This window comes from Psittacula echo, assembly GCF_963264785.1.
Source record: "Psittacula echo genome assembly, chromosome: 15".
Taxonomy (NCBI): Eukaryota; Metazoa; Chordata; class Aves; order Psittaciformes; family Psittacidae; genus Psittacula; species Psittacula echo.
Genome location: NC_137751.1, coordinates 12,567,219 through 12,586,492, shown reverse-complemented (window position 1 = coordinate 12,586,492; position 19,274 = coordinate 12,567,219). Strand labels below are relative to the sequence as shown.

At 45.9% G+C, this 19,274-nt stretch overlaps 2 protein-coding genes across 6 annotated transcripts in view; one reads left to right on the top strand and one right to left on the bottom strand.

The window, feature by feature from the left end:
- RFFL (ring finger and FYVE like domain containing E3 ubiquitin protein ligase) overlaps positions 1-3,351 on the top strand; it is a 33,026-nt gene extending 29,675 nt beyond the window's left edge. For both annotated transcript variants that reach the window (XM_080630350.1, XM_080630351.1), the window contains one exon: positions 527-3,351. In XM_080630350.1, the coding sequence (XP_080486476.1) occupies positions 527-708 (182 nt within the window). In that variant the 3' untranslated portion in view covers positions 709-3,351. The remainder of the gene's footprint in view (positions 1-526) is intronic.
- A 597-nt stretch (positions 3,352-3,948) lies between these two features.
- Positions 3,949-18,842, bottom strand: LIG3 (DNA ligase 3). Of its 4 annotated transcripts, none has more exons than XM_080630135.1 (20): positions 18,713-18,842; positions 17,842-18,416; positions 17,256-17,393; positions 16,160-16,357; positions 15,575-15,726; positions 14,518-14,684; positions 13,786-13,863; positions 13,501-13,669; positions 12,694-12,849; positions 12,106-12,237; positions 11,307-11,386; positions 10,809-10,896; positions 9,850-9,927; positions 9,460-9,583; positions 9,152-9,294; positions 8,289-8,363; positions 7,288-7,434; positions 6,125-6,299; positions 5,159-5,250; positions 3,949-4,357 (listed from the first exon to the last, which is right to left on the bottom strand). In XM_080630135.1, the coding sequence occupies exons 2-20, from the start codon at positions 18,395-18,397 to the stop codon at positions 4,124-4,126; spliced, it is 2,982 nt and encodes a 993-aa protein (XP_080486261.1). In that variant the 5' UTR covers positions 18,398-18,416; positions 18,713-18,842; the 3' UTR covers positions 3,949-4,123. The 4 variants fall into 4 exon arrangements, 3 of the variants coding, with proteins under 3 accessions (XP_080486261.1, XP_080486262.1, XP_080486263.1); XM_080630136.1 differs by lacking the exon at positions 18,713-18,842 and having other exon boundaries at positions 17,842-18,216; positions 18,320-18,406; XR_013958074.1 differs by having other exon boundaries at positions 4,313-4,357; positions 6,125-6,325.
- Positions 18,843-19,274: the final 432 nt, after the last annotated feature.

The following is a 19,274-nucleotide window of genomic DNA, read 5'->3' as shown; positions in this document are numbered from 1 at the left end:
TTGAAAAAGACCCTTCAGATCAAGTCCCACTGTTAACCCAGCACTGCCAAGTCCACCATTAAACCGTGTCGCCATGTGCCACATCTACATGTCTGTCAAATACCTCCAGGGACAGTGACTCCTTCACTTCCCTGGCAGCCTGTTCCAGTGCTTGACAACCCTTTTGGGGAAGATATTTTTCCTAACATCCAATTTAAACCTCCCCTGGCACAACTTGAGGCCATTTCCTCTTGTCCTATCACTTGTCACTTAGTGAAGAGAGATCCATGTTGCCTCATTGCTAAGAATCTCAGTGGTATTTCCGTGTTCATCGCACAAATGACTCTAAAAGCTAAAACTTCCTGCCCCTTGATGGAGCAGATACCTCCACATCAGTTTAGTCAGACACAAGCATTTCTTTTTCAGACCTTCAGTATGCACAAGTCCATCAGAGAAGCTGGATAAAGCCAACTCACACACTGCTCAGAGACAACGTACCTGCCTTGTTTCCTTGTCTCATGCCAACCCTGGTCTCTTGCTTACTCAGGTGGTGCTGGGCTCCCAGGCACGGAGGAAAACCTCTGCAAAATCTGCATGGATGCACCCATTGACTGTGTCCTGCTGGAATGTGGCCACATGGTCACTTGCACCAAGTGCGGGAAGCGGATGAGCGAGTGTCCCATCTGCAGGCAGTATGTGATAAGGGCCGTCCATGTCTTTAAGTCCTAAGTGTGTGGAAGGAAGACTGGAAATGCCTTAAAGCCTCATCTGCTGTGAGAGAAATGGTCAAAATAGCTACTAGTTAGGTCAGAGATTAGCACATGGACCCCACTGGAAGCTGGAGGTGAGGGAAGGATGAAGCCTGAGAAAACTTGTTCTTACCCAAGCTATGCCTGGCTGTGCTCTTCCCATGATAGTGCTTTACACCACAGTGCCTGTACTCCTTGGAGCTCATTGCCAGCAGCAAACACACAAACTGTTAACAACCTACGTTCTAGTTAGAGGTGGGGATCCAGGGATGTTTGGCTTCCCACCACAAAGCTCAGATTCAGAGGCTTCATATTTTCCCCTGACTACTAAATACAAGTGCAGTGGGATCTCAAAGAGTGACCTTTGTTTTGCTGCTTAGGCTCAACACCCAGCAACAACTTTCATTTTCAAAGATGAAAACTTATTGTACTTGTTAATTTTTACCTTTAATTTAATGCTGAATTCCTATGCTTGCAGGACAGGCAGGCAGCCTCCCCCCTCCACAGCACAATAAACACATCTAGCTTAGTGCAATGGTGGACAATGGTATGGTTTTATTTGAAGGTGGACTTTGTAGTACTGAAAGCCAGAACAGGAGTGAGACTCTGGCCCATCAAGCCTGACCTTGTGTGGTGGGTTGGTTTACACGCCAGGGAAATCCCTTTGACTTTCAGTTTTAAACCAGACTCATTTCACTTGATTAAGGAGCTACAAATCTAAGGCTTGAGTCCTTTAGAGGGTTTAGTGAGGCCAAGACACAGCTACAGAGCAGTAAGGGTTCTACTGATACACAATCATATGTAAGTACAGGTGACTTTAGAGAGGAGACATGAAAGAAAGGAAGCTTTATCTCCCTCGAATCATTACAGATGCTTCATTTAGTAAACAGCTTCCCCCATCCTCCCCTTTGCTCACTCTTACTCCTGTACATGCAGACTGCTTATCAAAGCAATTGATTTTCACTCTTTCTGCTTGTGAGGATGGACAGGAGACTCTGTGGTCTGATTCATGACAAATGCAAGCCCTCAGGAGCAGCATGTTCATTTGGAAGCCTTGCTAGAGAGGGCTGTAGCTGGCATATTTCTCCCTGAGTTTCAGAATCTTGATGCCTTAAGTTTTCAGCCACCGTAGGATTGTACACTCATTTTGAGTCACTTGCTGAGTATCTTCTGCTGCAGGTTCTTCCCTGTCTAGCTTTTCCCTTCATGGGGAATGATCACTTAAGTGTTCAAGCTGCATCTCTGCAGAGCTGCCAGCAGAGGAACAGCACATAACCAAGTGTCCACTTACAGCTCCTGGAGTAGCAGAAGTGCAGTTACAGAAACCATCACCAAAGACATCTACTTTTGCATAAATGGTACCGTATGTGAACAGGGAATTAAACTTGTGTCATCTTTAACATGGAGTATTGCATGAGTAGCAACTTGCTTCTCAACTGGCATGGAGTGGAGGGTCTCTATGAGTATTAACAAAGCACTTAAGCTGAAGAAATCTGTCAGTTGGTAGCAGAATTGCTGCACTATTGAGGTGCTGAGGTTTACTGAACTAAGAATTCAGAGTTTTACCTCTTTCTCTGTTCAGGTTGTTCTTTAATCTTTGGCTTAATGTTTAACAGCTTCCAGCAGGAGATGAGCACTGGTACAATTCCATGCATCATGTTAAAAAAAGAAAGGGCAGGTAAGCAGTCACTGTATTTCCTCTTCAGGAGGTTCACAGGGACCTCTCAGAGGTACAGGAATACACAAAGTGCTGAACAGCCTCATGCATAAACTCACTGTGAAAATTCATGTTGTCATAGTTTTCAATAAACTCAGGGCTGGGGGGAAGCAGGAAGATGATGATTCCCCTGCAGACAGATATACCTGGAGAGGGTAGGCTTATTTTCTACAGCAGATAAATCAAATTGCAGATCAATGCTTGAAACCTTAGGAATGAGAAGACACCCCCCCCCATGACTCTGAAACATGCTTTCTGAAGGGAGGAGGTTCTGTTTTTGTCTCCTGGCTCCAGTGTTTCCCTTGCAAAAACGATTCTCTCCTTATGGCTGAGTTGTTTTTAAAGGCAAATCAAAATCTGGAGGGAACTGATTAATGATCCAAAGGAATATAATGATATGAACTAATAAATGGTAATATTTATGTGCTTTATGTCCACTGTACATACTTTAAAAGTTCATATTCTACTTGAAACAGCATGTTAAATCCTCTTGGTACGATGATGGTGAAACTTCCTAGTTTTGGTACAGAAGTTTGGTTTATAATTTTATAATAAAGTTGAACTGTGATTTAGTTCACCTTGGTTTCCGACTGTTACCAACAGGCCAGGAGAAAGCAGAGATCCTACAGCTACTTCTGAACTTCAACCAGGAAAGGCTTGGGAGAGCAGGCGCTTAAATGTCAGCAGTAGGTGGGGGACAAGTACAGGAGAGGTTGAAGGGAAGAAGGTAACAAACACACACTAACTTTCAGCAGTGCAGTCTTAATGGTGTGGAGATTACAAAGGGGAGAGCACCCTTGAGGTTAAAGAAACCAGTAAACTGGTCAACTTGATTTTCCTTCCATCATGTACACATGCACCTGCCCTGCTCATGCAGAGTCATGAGTATGTCATGCAGAGTCACAGTGGTATTTGCATAATAGTTAAAATGAACCCCTGTTCCTAAACCCCATCTTCCTTATTTCCTTAATATTCAAGTACTTGCAGTAGTTTTGAACAGCTTCGGAGAAGGAGGTGTCTCAACTACCTAGATGGTAGAATTCTTGCCTCAGCTTTTACGTGATGAAACAAGAGCAGCATATTCTAGAGAACAAACCCTCCAAGGGGATGCTCAGAGAGAATGCTACAGCAGTTGCTGCAATGGAAGATTATTTGGTGCCCCAGTTTTGGTATGAAACCTACCGCAGAGGTGCGCACTGCCACCAGATACAGACCTGTGCTGAGCATTAGGAAAGCAAAGTCAAAGCAGGAGAAGGACAAGTGTCCTTCATGTGAGTTGGAGCCATGCAGCAGTTCACAGCTGGTGGTTTCACAGAGCTGATGGGCTGTGTTCCTGGCCAGGCAGAGAGTTAACTTTTGGGAAGTAAGTCCTGACAGCAAAGGAGCAACTGCTTCAGTTTTATTTAACTATAAAAATACCCAAACTTTAAAAACCCAGAGACTAAAGCAGCACCAGAGTAAGTGCAGCAGCCTACAGTATGGGCAGAAAAATGGAGTCAACAGTGACACTTCCTCAGAGAGCTGTTTTAATTGATTCCATATGGATCTTTAGAACTACCTCGGATGGTCTCGGGCACTTTATTTCTATCCACGTCTCCACAGAGGAATCTCACTATTTCTTCCACATACCTACTTCTCAGCTGTTCTTGTGTCAGGACGGCTCAGCTGCCTCCCATTGCTAGCATGGGGCTACCAGCCTCTGCTTCCGGATGCACTCCCAGATCCACCTGGGAGACACACGCTTAGCACCAGGATTGTCATCGATGTCTCCTATCACGTGGGTTGCTGAGGCTGTGTCAGACTCTGTCACAAGGTCCCCATCATATGCTATAAAGTACCGCTGGATTTTGTCAAAGTCCTTCACAGAGGGCGATAGATAGAGCTTCACACCAGTGAATATGTCCAGCAGTATCTGCAGATTGAGAGAGAGAAGCACAGGTTGGTAAAGCCATTAAACTGGTCTGAAAATGACAGTAAAGATCTTTGAAGGCATGAGTGGGTCCATTGGCAGTTCCCAGGGTTCTCATTTTAATCCCACACCTAATAACGGGACTGCACAGGAGCAGCACCCACATGGTTCCTCTGCAAGCCAGATAATCCAGCTGAACAGCACTGCCCCAGCTAAGGAGAATTATTATCCCATTACTCGCCTTAGTGATGATGCTGATGTGGTCCAGTAAACATGATCTTAATGTCTCTGTCCTTACAAGCTGATGCTTCATAGTTAAAGTAGGAGAACATAACAACCCCGGAGGAGAACTTGCTGTTTATATCAAAATAGCTACTCCAGGCTCATCAGGAAATTTACAGCTCAGTGACTCTTATTCCACTCCCGCAATTTGCTGCACAATGGGCTAGAAAGGACAGTTCTCTCCTTCTACAGCTCCCAACTCTTCCATGTGCAGCAGTCAGGAAAAGCAGCTGCTCAGCAGTCTCAATGCTTCGTGGAGCAGGACACTGTCGGTGGGTGAGGAGAACATTGGCCTTCAGCATAACAAACCCAGTTACATCAGCTCTGCAGACAGGAGAGCTCAGCCATCTGCTGCCTTTACCAGGTGACTTGCTGCTATTTCTGCCTTTATGTGTCATTTTAACTTAGGGTGCTGCTCTAGGAGCATTTCAAACTTTCCTCATGGAAGGCAAAAGTGAAGGGACAACCAAAGGTGCCTCAGCTCCTTCCCACCCAAAGTGGCTGCTGCCCAGCTGACCATACCTTTTTGCCATTGTCTTCCATCTCGGATGCTTTCCTCTTCTCACCTCGTTTCTCTTCTGATTTTTGAGGGGATCCAATGACTGCTTTGCTCTCTAGAAACAAAAACCTTGTCTCATTTGTGCCCTCTGTCCAGTTACTGGTTGTTCATTAAAATGGGGGGAGGAATGAAGAGAGGAAAAGGGAAAAGTTCCCCTCCTTTTTCGGGAAAACCTGTGTATTAGAATGTAACTAAGTAAGACCTTTGTACTGCAAATGGTGTGGGGCGTATTCCTGCCTTCATTGAGCTGTTGAGCTTCCCTCCTGGCTGTCACTGCACTGCCTCAGTTCTTTCCCAGTGACAAAGTGCTGGTGAAGCAAACTCATGTCACAGCTCTGCAATCTACTAATTGGAAATCCCCTGCATCCAGGTGCCCTGTTACATGCATGAACTTCAGCCAATAACATTAAATACTGGTTTATGGCCAAAAAACATCTAACCAGAGGGCATGAGATCTGCAGGAACAGGAGCAGTAGGTTTGCTGTTCAGATCAGTCTTACACCTTCTGCTAAGGACCTTGAGCTAGTCAGATTAAACGGACTGCAGCCCCAGAGGAATCACTCCAAAGCAGTTTTGGTACAAACTATAACAGACACTGCTAGGTTCAAGATACCTGTTCCCAAGCAGCATACAATCCCAGAGAGCTTTTATTGTCCAAGTGAGTTGCCTGAACACCAACCTGAACAGCACCATCAGTGCTGTTCCCATCTTTTCTCACTGCCAGCTCAGAGCTGTGGCTGTTCAGTCTGTGCTCAAGCAACACAGGCCAAGCCAAGGGTGTAAACACAGCTTTGCTCGTGATCCCTGACATACACATGGAAGCTGCCACAGGATCTTCGAGCACATGACAGAAGGCAAAGATCCAGAGCCAGCCTCTCCAAAGGCACAGAGCACATCCTGAGGTTCCTCTCCCAAAAGCACCATCTTACCTTCTGGCTTCTGGGCTTTTGCAGGTGATTTGCCTAGGGGAGTTTTAATAGTGCTGTGTGGTGTGGAAGACCTGGAATTTCCCTCATTCTCTCCACTGCTGCCAGCCGTGGACTCATCTTCCTCCCCAGCAGTAACATTGAAATCAGCCTTCTCTTTGGAGAGTTGGTACAGCTCCTGACCCACCAGAAACAGAGCATTGCCTTTAACCACAGGGAAAAACCTCTGACATTAGATTTGAGCTGTAACGTGTGGTCTTCTCGAGTTTGTTTCCCCCCTGATGTGTTTGCTCAAATACTTTTTCTTCCTCTTTGTAGCCATTTTCTTGTCTATTCTGTCCAAACTCTCTGCTTTCCACCCAGCTACTTGGCATTAAGGGAAGCCATACTACCAAAAGCCATTCACATCTGCTACAGAGCAAAACAGACTACCTCTTCAGAGCCTGGTTCCTAGCCTGAAAATGGACCACCACTGCTCACACAGGGAACAGTCTGTCTGAAGAAGGTATTTTACTTTTCTGTCCTTCACCTGCATAGGGAGCCAGAATCCCTCCCTGCTTCAATGGCATAACAAGTGCTTCTGTCTGCTGCCAGGATCCCTGTAGGCAGTGTGAAGACAGCCCAAATGACAAGAACTAGGCTGAGACCTAAGACCTCAGGAGCAGCTGGGGTGGCAGCAGGCCAGCCCAATTGCCAGTTCAGGAGGTAAAGAAGCTGTGTGGGGTGGGTGCAGCCCAGGAGGCCTGGCTGCCTGTCACCTGGCCCCTGTGCCCTGGAACTGGGCCAGGTTCCCCCATGTCACCTCCCAGATGCCTCCTGCAATCTCAGCAATTAATAGGAGACCGAATGACCATAAACAAGAGAATAAAAGGCACCTCTTTCAGGAAGGAAATGCCTCACCATGAAGGCTGTTACAAGAGCTGATACAATCAGTTGCCAGCACAGACTTCTCTGAAAGTGCACAACACAAGAGGATTGAGAGGCCCCATAAAAGAATAAAATTCACATCAAAATGACCCAGCAAGCAGCCTGAGCCTAGATTAAACAGGTACCATCAGAGGTACCAACCAGCAGACTGCGTACCCTGCTATCCAAATTTGTCTTTTTAAATATAGACTGTTGTCAGAACTTCTCCAACACGTTGCAGACATACTGCATTAACTCACCTTTAGCTGCTGGAGGTTGGTGGCTGTCTTCCAGTCTTTGTCATCTCGAATGCGGGTACAGCGAGGGAAGCGAATGGAGATCCCGTCTGCAGTGTGGGCTTCAGCTTTAGAGAACTCGGCCCCTGTGATCTCCCACACTGGGGCTTTCTAAACACAGGATTGAGGAAGCCATGTTACATTCCTGTGCTCTCTCACGAACTAACTCAGTGTGTCTCTATTCTTCTACCCCTGCCACAACCCTGCTTCTCCGCCCCAGCACACAATTCCGTACCCACAAACTCACCTCCTTGGTCACCTTCATTAGACAAACATTTTTCAGTGAGTTAAAGATTCTCAACTAATGATAGAAACAGAGTGGTTTGAGTTGGAAAGAACTTTAAGCTCATCCAGCTCCAACCCCTGCCATGGACAGGGACACCTTCCACTAGAGCAGGATGCCCCAGCCCCGTCCAACCTGGCCTTGAACACTGCCAGGGATGGGGCAGCCACAGCTTCTCTGGGCACCCTATGCCAGCACCTCAGCACCCTCACAGGGAGGAACTTCTTCCTTATAGCTAACCTAAATCTTCCCTGTTTAAATTTTAACCCATTACCCCTTGTCCTATCACTACAGCCATAACACAGAATGCCAACTTCTAAACAGCAGCTTTTCTATCAATCAGCCATACATGGCACAAGGCATGCTAATAAATTCTGTAAACCCTAAATTTTGGGGTACAGTTGTGCTTCAAATGTTTTAAGTCAGATTTTTCATGCCTCAAATTTAAAGGGAGTTCACTTCTGGAAGAGATTTAATGCATAAAAGTACCAGAAGTGCTGCAGGTACGATCTCTTCAGGGAGCTCTTAGCCTCAAATACACCTGCAAGATTCAGAAATAAACACTTAATTTCCTGTTCCAGCTAAGAAGACTAATTGTAATAGAGACAGTTTGTACATTTAAATGAAGTGTAGTAATTGTTGTATCAGGGCTGGAAAACATAGTTAAATGACTGTGACTTACCTTTGGATCTGGGACAATGAAGTCTGGGTAGTAGATTTTGTTAATTTTTAGCCACCTTGGAATTTTACTGGGATCCTATTAACAAAAAGCACAAACCCAAAATGACAGCATTTATGAGCATATATGAACCTACTTCTGCAAAAGAAGTTGCTGAAAGATAACCCAGAAGTACATTAGTCTATCAAAGGTATTGCATTGCCTTTGTATGGAGAAAATCTGTCAGCCTGAAGTGCAGGGTGCACTGATCTGCAGCAGTTTATCTTATGCAGAGAATCACATAGACTATCTGTAGCAGCTCTTGATTACTGACATTTCATATGTGAACAATAACATTGGTGCTCCCATGAAACTACCCTTTTTTAAGATTCAAATGGCCTTCAGGATGTCAAGTAAATACTAAAATTCAGCTGTTTTTCTGTCAAGTATTGAATAGTAAAGATTCCTAACTCACATCAAGTCTCAACTCCAACACATCAGGTTGTCCAGCCACAAACCAGCCTGACCTGCATTGCTCACCCGCAGCCCCATCTAGCGACTGTCTTCACCAATGCAATTTGCAGTAAAGGCAAGGCACTTGCTCTGCTCCTCCCGATAAAACTTAGTCTTGGGAGGGAAAGAGATAGTGTCTGGCTTCCCACTCAGTGTCTAATCTCAGGCAGTGCCTCATCTTGGGAGGTGGCTGCACCTACATCTCACTGCTGTCAGAGGTATTTATCTGCTTTACCACTAATGGAGCCTCTTCCCAGCAGAGCACTTGAGTTCTGCAGGAAGCCAGCACCCAGGTGTAGCTCAGCAGGAAGGTGGCTTTTACAAGCCCTTTGCTGAGCAGTCCTTGATCACCTCCATGCCGCAGCCCCTCTCACCTTACTGATCTTCACCATATCCAGCTCTGTTTGCAGACGTGCCAGGGTGGCATCATCGTGGCCACCAGAACACTTGGTCACAGTGCACCATTTCTCACTCTTAGGATCATAGCAGCCCATGAGGAAGATGGACATCATCCCACCTGCAGGAGAGGAGAGCAGAGTGGTTCACAGCTTCTACAGGACATGCCACAGCTTTCCAAAAAGCAAAGTAATGAACCAAACCCCTTTTCCATCCCGGGGTGTCAAAGGACTGTGGGCTTGTGAGGGCTTCACAGCATCAGCATAAGCCAACCCCAGAGACTTACCTTTACTGCCTTGTCCATAGAAAGCTCCCAGCACCACCAGGTCTGCCGTGTCAGCCATGGCACCCTCATTTAGGTAATCCTTCTTCACTTTCAGCCAGTGCCGCTTTCCTGGTTCATAATTACCCTGTGCAGAACAGGGCAAGAACCCCCAGTCAGAAAGATCATCTGGGGGACAGCTGTCTCCTCAAACAGCCCTTGCTTTTATCCAGCTTAACACTGCAAGAGCACAGCAGTGCTCAGATCTATAAGGAGCAACTTGGACTGGGTGTCAGCATCAGCAAGAACCCACAAATTTCAAGGATGATCAGCTTTGTGTGCTTCATCCACAGATCTGTCCGCTGTTATTCCCCAACTCCCAGCATACTCAGTGAAGAGTAAATATGAACCTGCCTTTGTATCTTTCAACACCAGTCCTTCCAGTCCCTCACGGATGACTCGGGTGATCATATCTGCCAGATCTGAAGCTTTCTGAAATGGAAAGGCATCATGGTTAGCTCAAGAATGTCAAAGGGCTGTGGTCTTCAGGCTTTCTACGTGGAACAGTGGTGCACTAAACCATGTTCTCTTTGCTGCACATCCAGTAACTAATTTGGGAATATTGTCCCAAGAAGAGAAGGGGTGGTTAGTTACATAAACTCCTCAGAGATGAGGACACATCACATTGGTTGTGTCCCAGGTATGTCCTATATCTGCAAGATGAGATTTTCTCAGCCTGCCTAATGCTCTATCCAGCTGCCTTGGTTCCTATCCTCTTTGCTTCTTCCTAAAATGCTTCCTCTGCCCCAAATGCCCAAGCATTCCCCACCGAAACCAAGATGCTACTGAAATCAGTAGCAGTGGGGAAAAATAATGGGAGATATGCCTTGTGCATAGCAATGAAAGGAAAAACCAAGCATGCTGCTGTGTAAATGCAGCTTTTAGCACTCGGGATGTATGTGGGCTGTGTAGCACTTGAAGTTGCCAGAAGCAGTCTAGCTCCCTTCAGTCATACTCCAGTCTCTCTCCACAGCTCAGCATTGCACAGTAAAGACTAAGTTACACGAGGATTTAGCTCCTCCTAGCAACAAAGTTATGATGGGTACAAAATCATTAAGAAGCCAAGAGAATAAAAAGATGTGCAAGTTTCAACTATGTAAAGTGGCTGCATTGCTCAAGATGGGAGCACAGGCAGAGTGTTCTTGAACACCACTCGCTCAAGGAGTCCTGTACAGACAGCAGAACCATCCTGACATGCAGGGGATTCCTGGCTTTGCAGCCTTAGTCAGAAGGCCCTGCGGTAAAGGAGCAAAGGGGTGTCCAGAGTGCAAGCAATGAGGTCACCAGCCAGGCAGTTTGAACACTGAACTCACCGTGACGTGCTTCATCTCTGAGAAGAGGATCCGGTTGGGGATTTCAACCATGTTATCGCGGAGGAACTTGCGACGCTCACACAGAGGCCTGAAGGAAGGTTTGGAGAATGAAGGACAAGCAAGTAGCAGTCATGTGAACATTGAGAAAAGCTATTTAGAGAATTAAATGATGTATCCTACAGTGTTCCAGAAAGGACAATCAATTCTTACTTTCTTCCAGGGAGTGAGTTGTAAAATAGAAGTTCTATGTTAAGCATGCATTTTGTTTCAGACAGAAGATGAGGTGGGCACTCAACCACACTCACTGAAATAGAGTCAAACGTGGTATTTTGGAACTGCAAAGCAAGATAGAGCTCCACCGTGAAACTCCTCAGCACAGTAAGGATCCCCCCATGCTGTCTGGATTTTCGAGGCTCAAAAGCCCACATAAACCTCTTCCTCTGTGGCAAGTTCATGCTGGGAAACTGGTTGGGCTCTCACACTGTGCCGGACACCTACCTGTCCATCAGGCTGACATCATTGAAGTAGATGCAGTCAAACACAAACAAGCAAACGTTGGCATCTTGGAAAGCAGCTTTCTGCAAGACAATCAAGAGTGATTAAAAGAAATCTGCAGTCATAGCAAGCAGCAACAGGCAGGTTTAGAAAGATAACAGCAAAAAAAGGATGTATTCTTATCTCCACAATCTTTTAGTTATAAGCAGCTTAGGCCTCTTCTAAAAGACAGAATTATTCTAAGAATTAAGATTTAGACTGAATGTGTCAAAGCACAGAGAAAGAAACTAAAACATGCTAATTTCCTAGTGACAGGGAAACATTACTACAAATAGTAATGACTTTAGGCAGTGTAACATCCATCCATCACTACTGCTGCAACAAAAACCCATCCACCATTCCAGACTTCAGATTAATGGCCACTTTAAGTTAAAGCCCTTAGAGCTTAATTTTCATGTTACTGTCCTCTTCCTCACCACCATTTAGTCTAGATATTGTATACATTCACATGGACTAAACACTTGACATTCTGTGGTGTTCCAGTCTGCCACACATTGCTCAATGACAGAACTGCAGGCTTTTCTAAGGGGTTTTAATATTCATCTTGAGCTGAAATCTTACTGTCCTGCTAGATTAATATCAAATCTGTTGTATTAGAGCAGTCCCTTTTCTTTGGTATCAACCTTCTCAGGGATCTTATTTTTTCCCCACATCTCTTAAATGATCCTGTGATAACAGATCACATGCTGGTGTGTTGAAGTCGGCAGAGTAACAGCCTCTAACCACAGCAAAGTTTCTTTACCTTGTGCACACCAAGCGTCCCAAAAGGAAGTGGCTTGCCAGTTTTGTTGTCAATCAGAAGAACTTCTGAATCCAGGATCATACTTTGCCCACCAGGGAAAGCCTGAGGGATGAAGTCCTTAAAATGGGCCACCTTGGAGAAAAGGACAGAAAAATACAGCTACTGGCTGAAGAGAGGGACTCACCCCAGTGCAGATGGTTCTCCCAGAAGCATGTCTGAGGCACGTGTCGGCACATCTGCGCTAGCTTTGCGTTCTACTACGGTATGCACTGTACAGTGTACAAAGAGAAAAATGACTCTCGAACAAATATAACCAAGTCACCCAGCTGGTATCAGGCCTCCTGAAATGCAGTGTGTAAAGAGGACTCTAAAGCAGAGAGCTTAATGTTAGTTTCAAGCTCTGGATGTCCACCAAAACTAACTGGTTACAATTCTATTAAGTGTTGCTTTTCCAGATTCCATGTGTCTACATAAATTAGGGAAGTCTACAACAAGAGGTATTCCCCTTGCTTACAGAAACGGTTGTGAAATGCAGTCATGTTTCTAGAGGAGCTGGTGCAAGAGGAGAGGTGGTTGATAGGTGCTTACTTTATGTGGGAGGACAGGCTTGAGGCTTCTGCTGAAGTAGCTGAAATGATCTCCATTTTTATGGACCTGCACCCGCTCGCCATCGTATTTGATCTCTGCATACATGCCATTGGGGCACTTCTTCATGGCATACTCAATGGACTTGCAGGCTTCAGCCTTAGGAAGGTGGGGAGAGACAAATTCCAAACTCACTCAGATTATACATTAAAAGATGAAGTTCCTTTTAGTTAAGTTCATGAACTAACAATGCCTTGTAACTCTTTTTGTCCAGGGTCTCTAATATCCAGTTGAAGTTTTCCTTTTCTAAATTACTCATTTACTTCGAATCATCTACACATACCCAGATAATTACAGGCTTTCAGTGCTTATCTCCTCCAAATATTTAAAGGTGTAAGTACTGTGCCTTTAGCAGGACTGTGCTTAGCCCATAAGTAAATATTTAACTCTGTTCAAATAAAACCTCAAACTTATTTGAATCTCTAATGCAGTTAAAAGCTTACACTACTTCTATAGAAAGAATGGACTTCTGGAATGACAGCAAACAAAAAAGTCACTTCTGGACTCAAAGCAAGTCAAGATTTTAGCTTCTGCAGTGGCACTGAAGATGCAAGTACACTGAATATTGGCCTCCTGGTAGAAAACACTTTCTAAAGTGGTATTAAATCAGCACTGCATGCTCTATTAGCTCACACTACACACAGTCATTTATCCATCTAATGCTTCTTATAGGTGAGGGTCTGACAATGCATGTGAGAACCCCATCTCTCGAGCAGCTGAAAGTGCTCATTACAGGGGAGCCAACCTTACCAGCATGGGCTGCACAGGGGTCATCAGGGAGGCCTGCACACTGAGGGTCCGCTTCAGACCTGGCATCTTCTCAGCCTCCTGCTGGTTCTTCAGGACTCGCTCTACCACGTCTTGGAGGTTGCGTGAAGCTTTGAACGCCTCGTAAGCATTGGGATCCAAAGCATCCAACCTTCAACAGATTGAGGAGAGGAGGAAGCATGAATCAACCTCAGCTCTGCTGCTCCTGGCTTATGAGGCTAATGCCCACTTCTGGTGGGCTTCTCACAATGAAAGGTGAAGACTTACACATGCTTTGCTCCAGCATTCATTTTCAAGTCATGCTTAATTAGCCTGATGATGCATTTCAGGTCATTGCCCGTACATCTGAAATGTGAGAGAAGATTCGGAAGTGGCAGACATTTAACCTAATTACTTGCCAGCTGAACAGAAGAAACTGATCAAAAAAGGTCCTCCCCTTCTGGAGGGTTTAAAATTAAATAAGAACACGTTACCAGTGACACCTCAGAGGCACAAAAGGATGTCCAAAAAGCTTTTTAGCATCTCTGTGTCTGAATGTCTGTACTAATTCTGCCTCAGTGGTGACACACTTTCAAAAATTCACTTCACTAATGCATCTGAAGGAAGCGACAGGAACATCCTCAAATCAGATCAACACAGACTAAAACAAACCAAGAATCTTGAACCTGTCTAAATGGCTTGAAAGCTTTTCCCAACATACCCAAGTACAGCAACTTAATTAACAGCTAAGTCCCATTAAGGTAGTTTTGCAAGCTATTTGTTTAGTACTGACTGAACAGTGGCTTGTCAGGCCAGGATGAAATTCTCCAGCAGGAACAGGAGCCATACATGTTTTCCACTGCTGGTCAGCAGTCAGGGTGTCTTAATCAAACCACTAATAGCAGCTTGAAGACATGAGGTTCAGTCTCTGTGGCTATGACTGGTTTTTCACCTGTTCCAGCTTGTGATAACTACTCCCAGTTTTAGGGCAAACCTTCAGAGGCCAATTACTCTGCTCACCTGCGAGTGATATGTTGCAGCACACTTTGCTGGTCATCTTCCTTAGTGAGCTTTGATAGTTGGATGAGGAATTCATCTACCTCTTGGATGGTCAGGAGACTTTTGGCTGCTGGAGGACAACACTTGCTCTGTTCAAAGAAGAGGCGTATGGTCTCGGAAACATCTCCCTGGCTCCAGAAAGAAAATAAGGGTGTGGATCAGGGCTATGGCTACAGAATGGGGATATCACTGGGGATTCAATATGGCTCCAATAAGTAGGATAAACCACAGGAATGATGCTGGAATTGCATGAAGGAATTGGAATCAAACAGAAGAAGGCTGCCATGACACACAATAAAGCTGCTCAGCAGTTTCACTTGCAAAAGAAAGGTAAGTAAGAGTACCAGTATTATCTCACTGCTCTATTTTTCACTGCTGCAGCATCACAGACCATTTATTTCCTCAGGATGAATCCACTTGTAAATCCAAGGATCTGAAACAGTATAGTGATGTCACTAGAAGACAGTATATACCAAGATAGTAAAGAGGTGTAATATTAGCTTCATTAATTCACCCATTTTCTCCATCTTGCAATGAATCAGAAGCGTGCAGAGTCCATTACCAACTCCTGTGCACAAGAATTAAACGCACACATGAGCACTTACAATTGTATGAGTGTAGATTAATTGTATGAACCACATTAAGCTCACAAGAACAGATCTGTTAATTGAATCACAGGTTTTGATAAGTGATGTTACAAAAACTGTAATATAAATCAGTTATGCAGGAATACGCTCAACAAAGCAGCTTAGACAAAGCAGATGCAGCCCAAATTGCCTAAATATTTCAGTCTTGCTCTCTAAAGTTGGGCAGGTGAATTCATATGTTGTTTTCTGTTCAAACATTCTTTTCTAAAGATTCCAGATGGCAAGAAGTGCTATGCAAGGGGCCAAACCCCCCAAAATCGCTAACTCTCATTCTAACAGTCACAAGCTCACTATGTTTCAAGTAGGAGTTAAAAACCCCATTACAGCACTGCCATACCGAGGGAGGGAAGAGAACTGGTGTCTGTACTCACCTGCTCCAGGTCACGGATCATTTCTTCTTGGTTGCAGTTGAAAATTCTACTGAAGAGCTTTACAATCTGCTTATCGTTCAGGTTGTAAACAACCTTAATGACGCCTGGTAACAGCAGCTTAATGGTCAGGTACACATCACCATGAAAGCCATCTGGGAAAAAAACCAGCACACAGCATTGGAAACTGGCACAGTTTGTTTTCACACACAGGCTCCGGTTGTTTGTGCCCCTTAGGATGGCCCTGGGAGTAAAACCCTACAGCCAGGGCTTCCTCTTTTCACCATGCTGTTCCGTTTTACATAAAAGATTCCTTAAAGGATACACTCACAATTGCCCTCCAAATGTGACCCCAGCACTAAGTTTGGCAGCACCTACGAATGTTCTCAGCAATTCTAGACTGAGACATTCTTGTCTGAATTTGTTATGGAGATAAAGAGTTCACTTTGCAAATGTTATCTCCATAGTTCAGGAATCATCACAACACACAGCAAGCAGGTTTTACGTCACCCTTGCTTTTGAAGTGATACTTTGAGGTTCGTTTTGAGAAGGCTTTCATATGCTGAAAACACCAAGCAGGAATCCTACCTCCTCCAGATCCCTTCTTCAGAAAATCCTGGATGATCTGTGTTTTCACATTATAGCTGGGCTTTTCAGCTACCATGGCACAGAGCTTCCTGAACTCACGCAGCAAACAGTCTTTGTGCTTTGGATCACATTTTTTTGCAGATAGGCTTGACTTGAGGGAAGAGTTTACAGAGATATCATCTGAATTCTTCGGCTTGGCTGCAAAGACAAGAAGAGAAGTTGCCTTTTTAACAAACACAGTATGATGTAATTTTGCAGTTGTAGCTACCTCTGCTTGGCAAGCTGAAAAGAACAACCCCCGTGTGCTGGCAAAGCTTCAGAGCTGAAGAATGACCTGTGCTATGCCAAAATTTGTGACTTAAAAAATACCCTAACCTATTTTTATGCTAGCTTTGATCTTCACAGTATACCAGAATCTTTGGGACCATAATTCTACTGAACTAATACGATTAATCCTTGGTGAAAAGGCATTCCTGCTGGCAGATGCTTCTGTCTTCTTTCTGTTTTATAGGCTTTTGCCCTTCATAGCAAGATGTTTTCCAAGATATTTCTAAAAAGGGGAAAAAAATGTCTCCATCCCTTCTTCTCTTACAATACCAAAACCCCTGCACATTCCCAGCTCTGGCTGTGTACAGGGAGATAAGTGGGTGGTTCAGAGCTACACGTCTGTGTCAGGTCTGGCAGTGCTCACACACCAACAGTGGTTTCTCAGGACAAGCTGCTGAGGAATAACAGGTTTCCCTTCCATGCACACTGCCACTGGGAATCCCTCACAACCAAGTTTTTACAGATTCTGAGCTCCACATGGTGTATCTTTAGTCTAGACTTTCACAGTTTGATTAAGTTGACCTATGGACTAAGTCAGCCTGACAAGGTGGGTTACTGCATAAACTTTGTTCCCTTGGGAATACTACAAACTCAAGACTTAACAGCCTAAGAAAGCACTAACCATTTCTGGCAAAAGAGATTTTAGAACAGTATTTAAATTAAACTGCCTTCTACAGATAAAAACTACTTATCTGAGCCAAGTTAAAACACCTCTGATGCTGATATTAGAAGAGAAGGATTTCCCAGAATCGCTTTCTTAAGTCTTTACCTGTGAAGCCAGAGAACTTTTTTGGTGATGGATTGCTGAGACCTAATGGATCTTTTGTGGTTAGTTGTCCTGTGGCAGTGAGCTTAGCTTGGACTATCACTTTTTTCTTCGGTGTACTTCCAGCCTTGGAATTAGCTTCTGTAAAACAGTGAGGTTCAAACCAGCAGTCAGAAATAACCTCATATATCACGCAATAAACTACCTACGAGATACTGCAACAAGTAAGTCTTAAAAGAACTGGTGAGGAAGGACAAAAAATGAACATGTTTTTTCATATTTCAAGTTAAAAGTAAAGATCATGGAAAAAAGCTGAAAGGGAAACTAAAACAAAACTGATGCATCTTCCTGGGATTTATCTGCCCAGGAATTAAATCACTCAGACGTTTTCCATAGCCGGTTGTGACAAATGATTTAGAATTGAGTATTCTTATCTTTCCTATATGGCTGAAACACAGATTTGAGTAGCACTTTGTCATACTGATGTCATCACACCAGTGAGGATTTCATGGTAAAAGCATGGCAATTGGTGGCATACCTTGAAAATAAGTAAAGTACAGAAGTGAACAAGGTGCTGCCTGTATCTCACCTGAGATGTGCTTGTTGATTAAGTCTTTCTCTGCATCTTGTAGCTCTTCCCACCCTTCCAAGTCTGTGATGTCTTCGATTTTCTTGGTGGTGGCCCGAGCCTTATCCAGCTTCTCAAACATGCACTTCACATGGTACCACTCCTTCATGTCCCCGCCAGACTCCGTGAAAGGATTGGGAACAATCTTCCCAATGCGCACCATTCCCTTCACGATCTTCTCCTTGCACTTCTTGCAGCCTGCCGTGCCACGCTTGGCATAGTCTATGCAGTACCTCTGCTCTGCCATGTCTTTTACAACCGTGCAGGCCTGGCGAAGCCAAGTGTTCACAAGCAAGGAGAAGGGGAAAGCCCCAGCACCACCACCCTGGTTTCTGCCTGCAGACCGGAGGGATACAGGCTTTAACAGCACCTGGTACCAGCAACTGAGGCTGGCCCCGGGGAGGCCAGCACAGCAAAAGAAGGGTCTTGGCAAGGAGACCTGTGTGTGGAAGAACAGTTCTGTGCCCCTGCCGAGAGCCCGGACAGCCTGCGATAGTGTCCTGCTGCCTGTGGGCATCCAGCCTGCTCCGTGTGTGCTGCGAACGAGAGAGGGCACACTGAGGGCCTTGTGCCCGCTGCGGGGCTCTCGGAGGCCCCGATCCTCACCCACTCACCCAGACCCGCTCCACAGCTGCCTCCCCATAGCCCTCACCACCCTCAGGCCCCGATCCCCCTCCACACCCGCCTCACAGCCCTTCTTTAACCCTCAACACACGAACCCCGCCTCCCCAAAGGCCGCTTAGCCCGCCTTGCCCGCCCCGGCTCAACCGCAGCCTCCCACCGCTGCAGCCCGCGGGCCCCGGCCCTACCCACGGCGAAGGGAAGCGCTCACCGAGCTCTCACACCGCGGCCATCCCGCCCTCAGCTCCAGCCCGCGGAGGCGGCCTCCTCCTCTCCCTCCCCGGCCCTCCCGTTAGGCCGCAGCCGCCGCCGCGGTGCCTTCAAACGCGGCGCGCGGAGCTTCCGGGCCGCGCTCCGCCCCTTCCGCCCCGTGGTGGCGCCCTCCTCGGAAGCCTGTGCGCAGGCGCTGGGCAGCGTTTTCCCGCCTTCGTCGTGCCTGAGGCGATGGCGCTAGCCGGTTCCCGTGCCTGAGACGATGCCGCGGCCCCGGCTTCCGGAGGCGGCTGCGGCAAGGGCAGACAAGGCTGATGAACGATGACCCGTCTCTTAGCTCCCTCGCATCGGCCCTCCCGAGAGAGTGGCGCCGTGTTGGTGCGGGTTTGAGGTATTAACCATGTGCTCTGGGCTTCAGAATGGCCCCTCACAGGGCTGAGGCGGTGCTCTGCCTCATCGTCTCCTGACGTTGTGCTTCCGAGAGCCTTACACTGTGTGCGTGTGGGGGCTTGAGGTGCTGAGCTGTGCGCAACCTTCCAACACAGGCCATCCAAGGTCCC

Excerpts from the sequence above, each read along its gene's own strand:
- LIG3 (XM_080630135.1), bottom strand. The coding sequence starts at position 18,397 with ATGCCCACAGGCAGCAGGACACTATCGCAGGCTGTCCGGGCTCTCGGC. Across the intron at positions 12,850-13,500 it reads CCCCTGTGCAGCCCATGCTG|GCTGAAGCCTGCAAGTCCAT; the intron begins GTAAGGTTGGCT and ends CACCTTCCTAAG. Across the intron at positions 9,295-9,459 it reads CTATGGACAAGGCAGTAAAG|GTGGGATGATGTCCATCTTC; the intron begins GTAAGTCTCTGG and ends CCTCTCCTGCAG.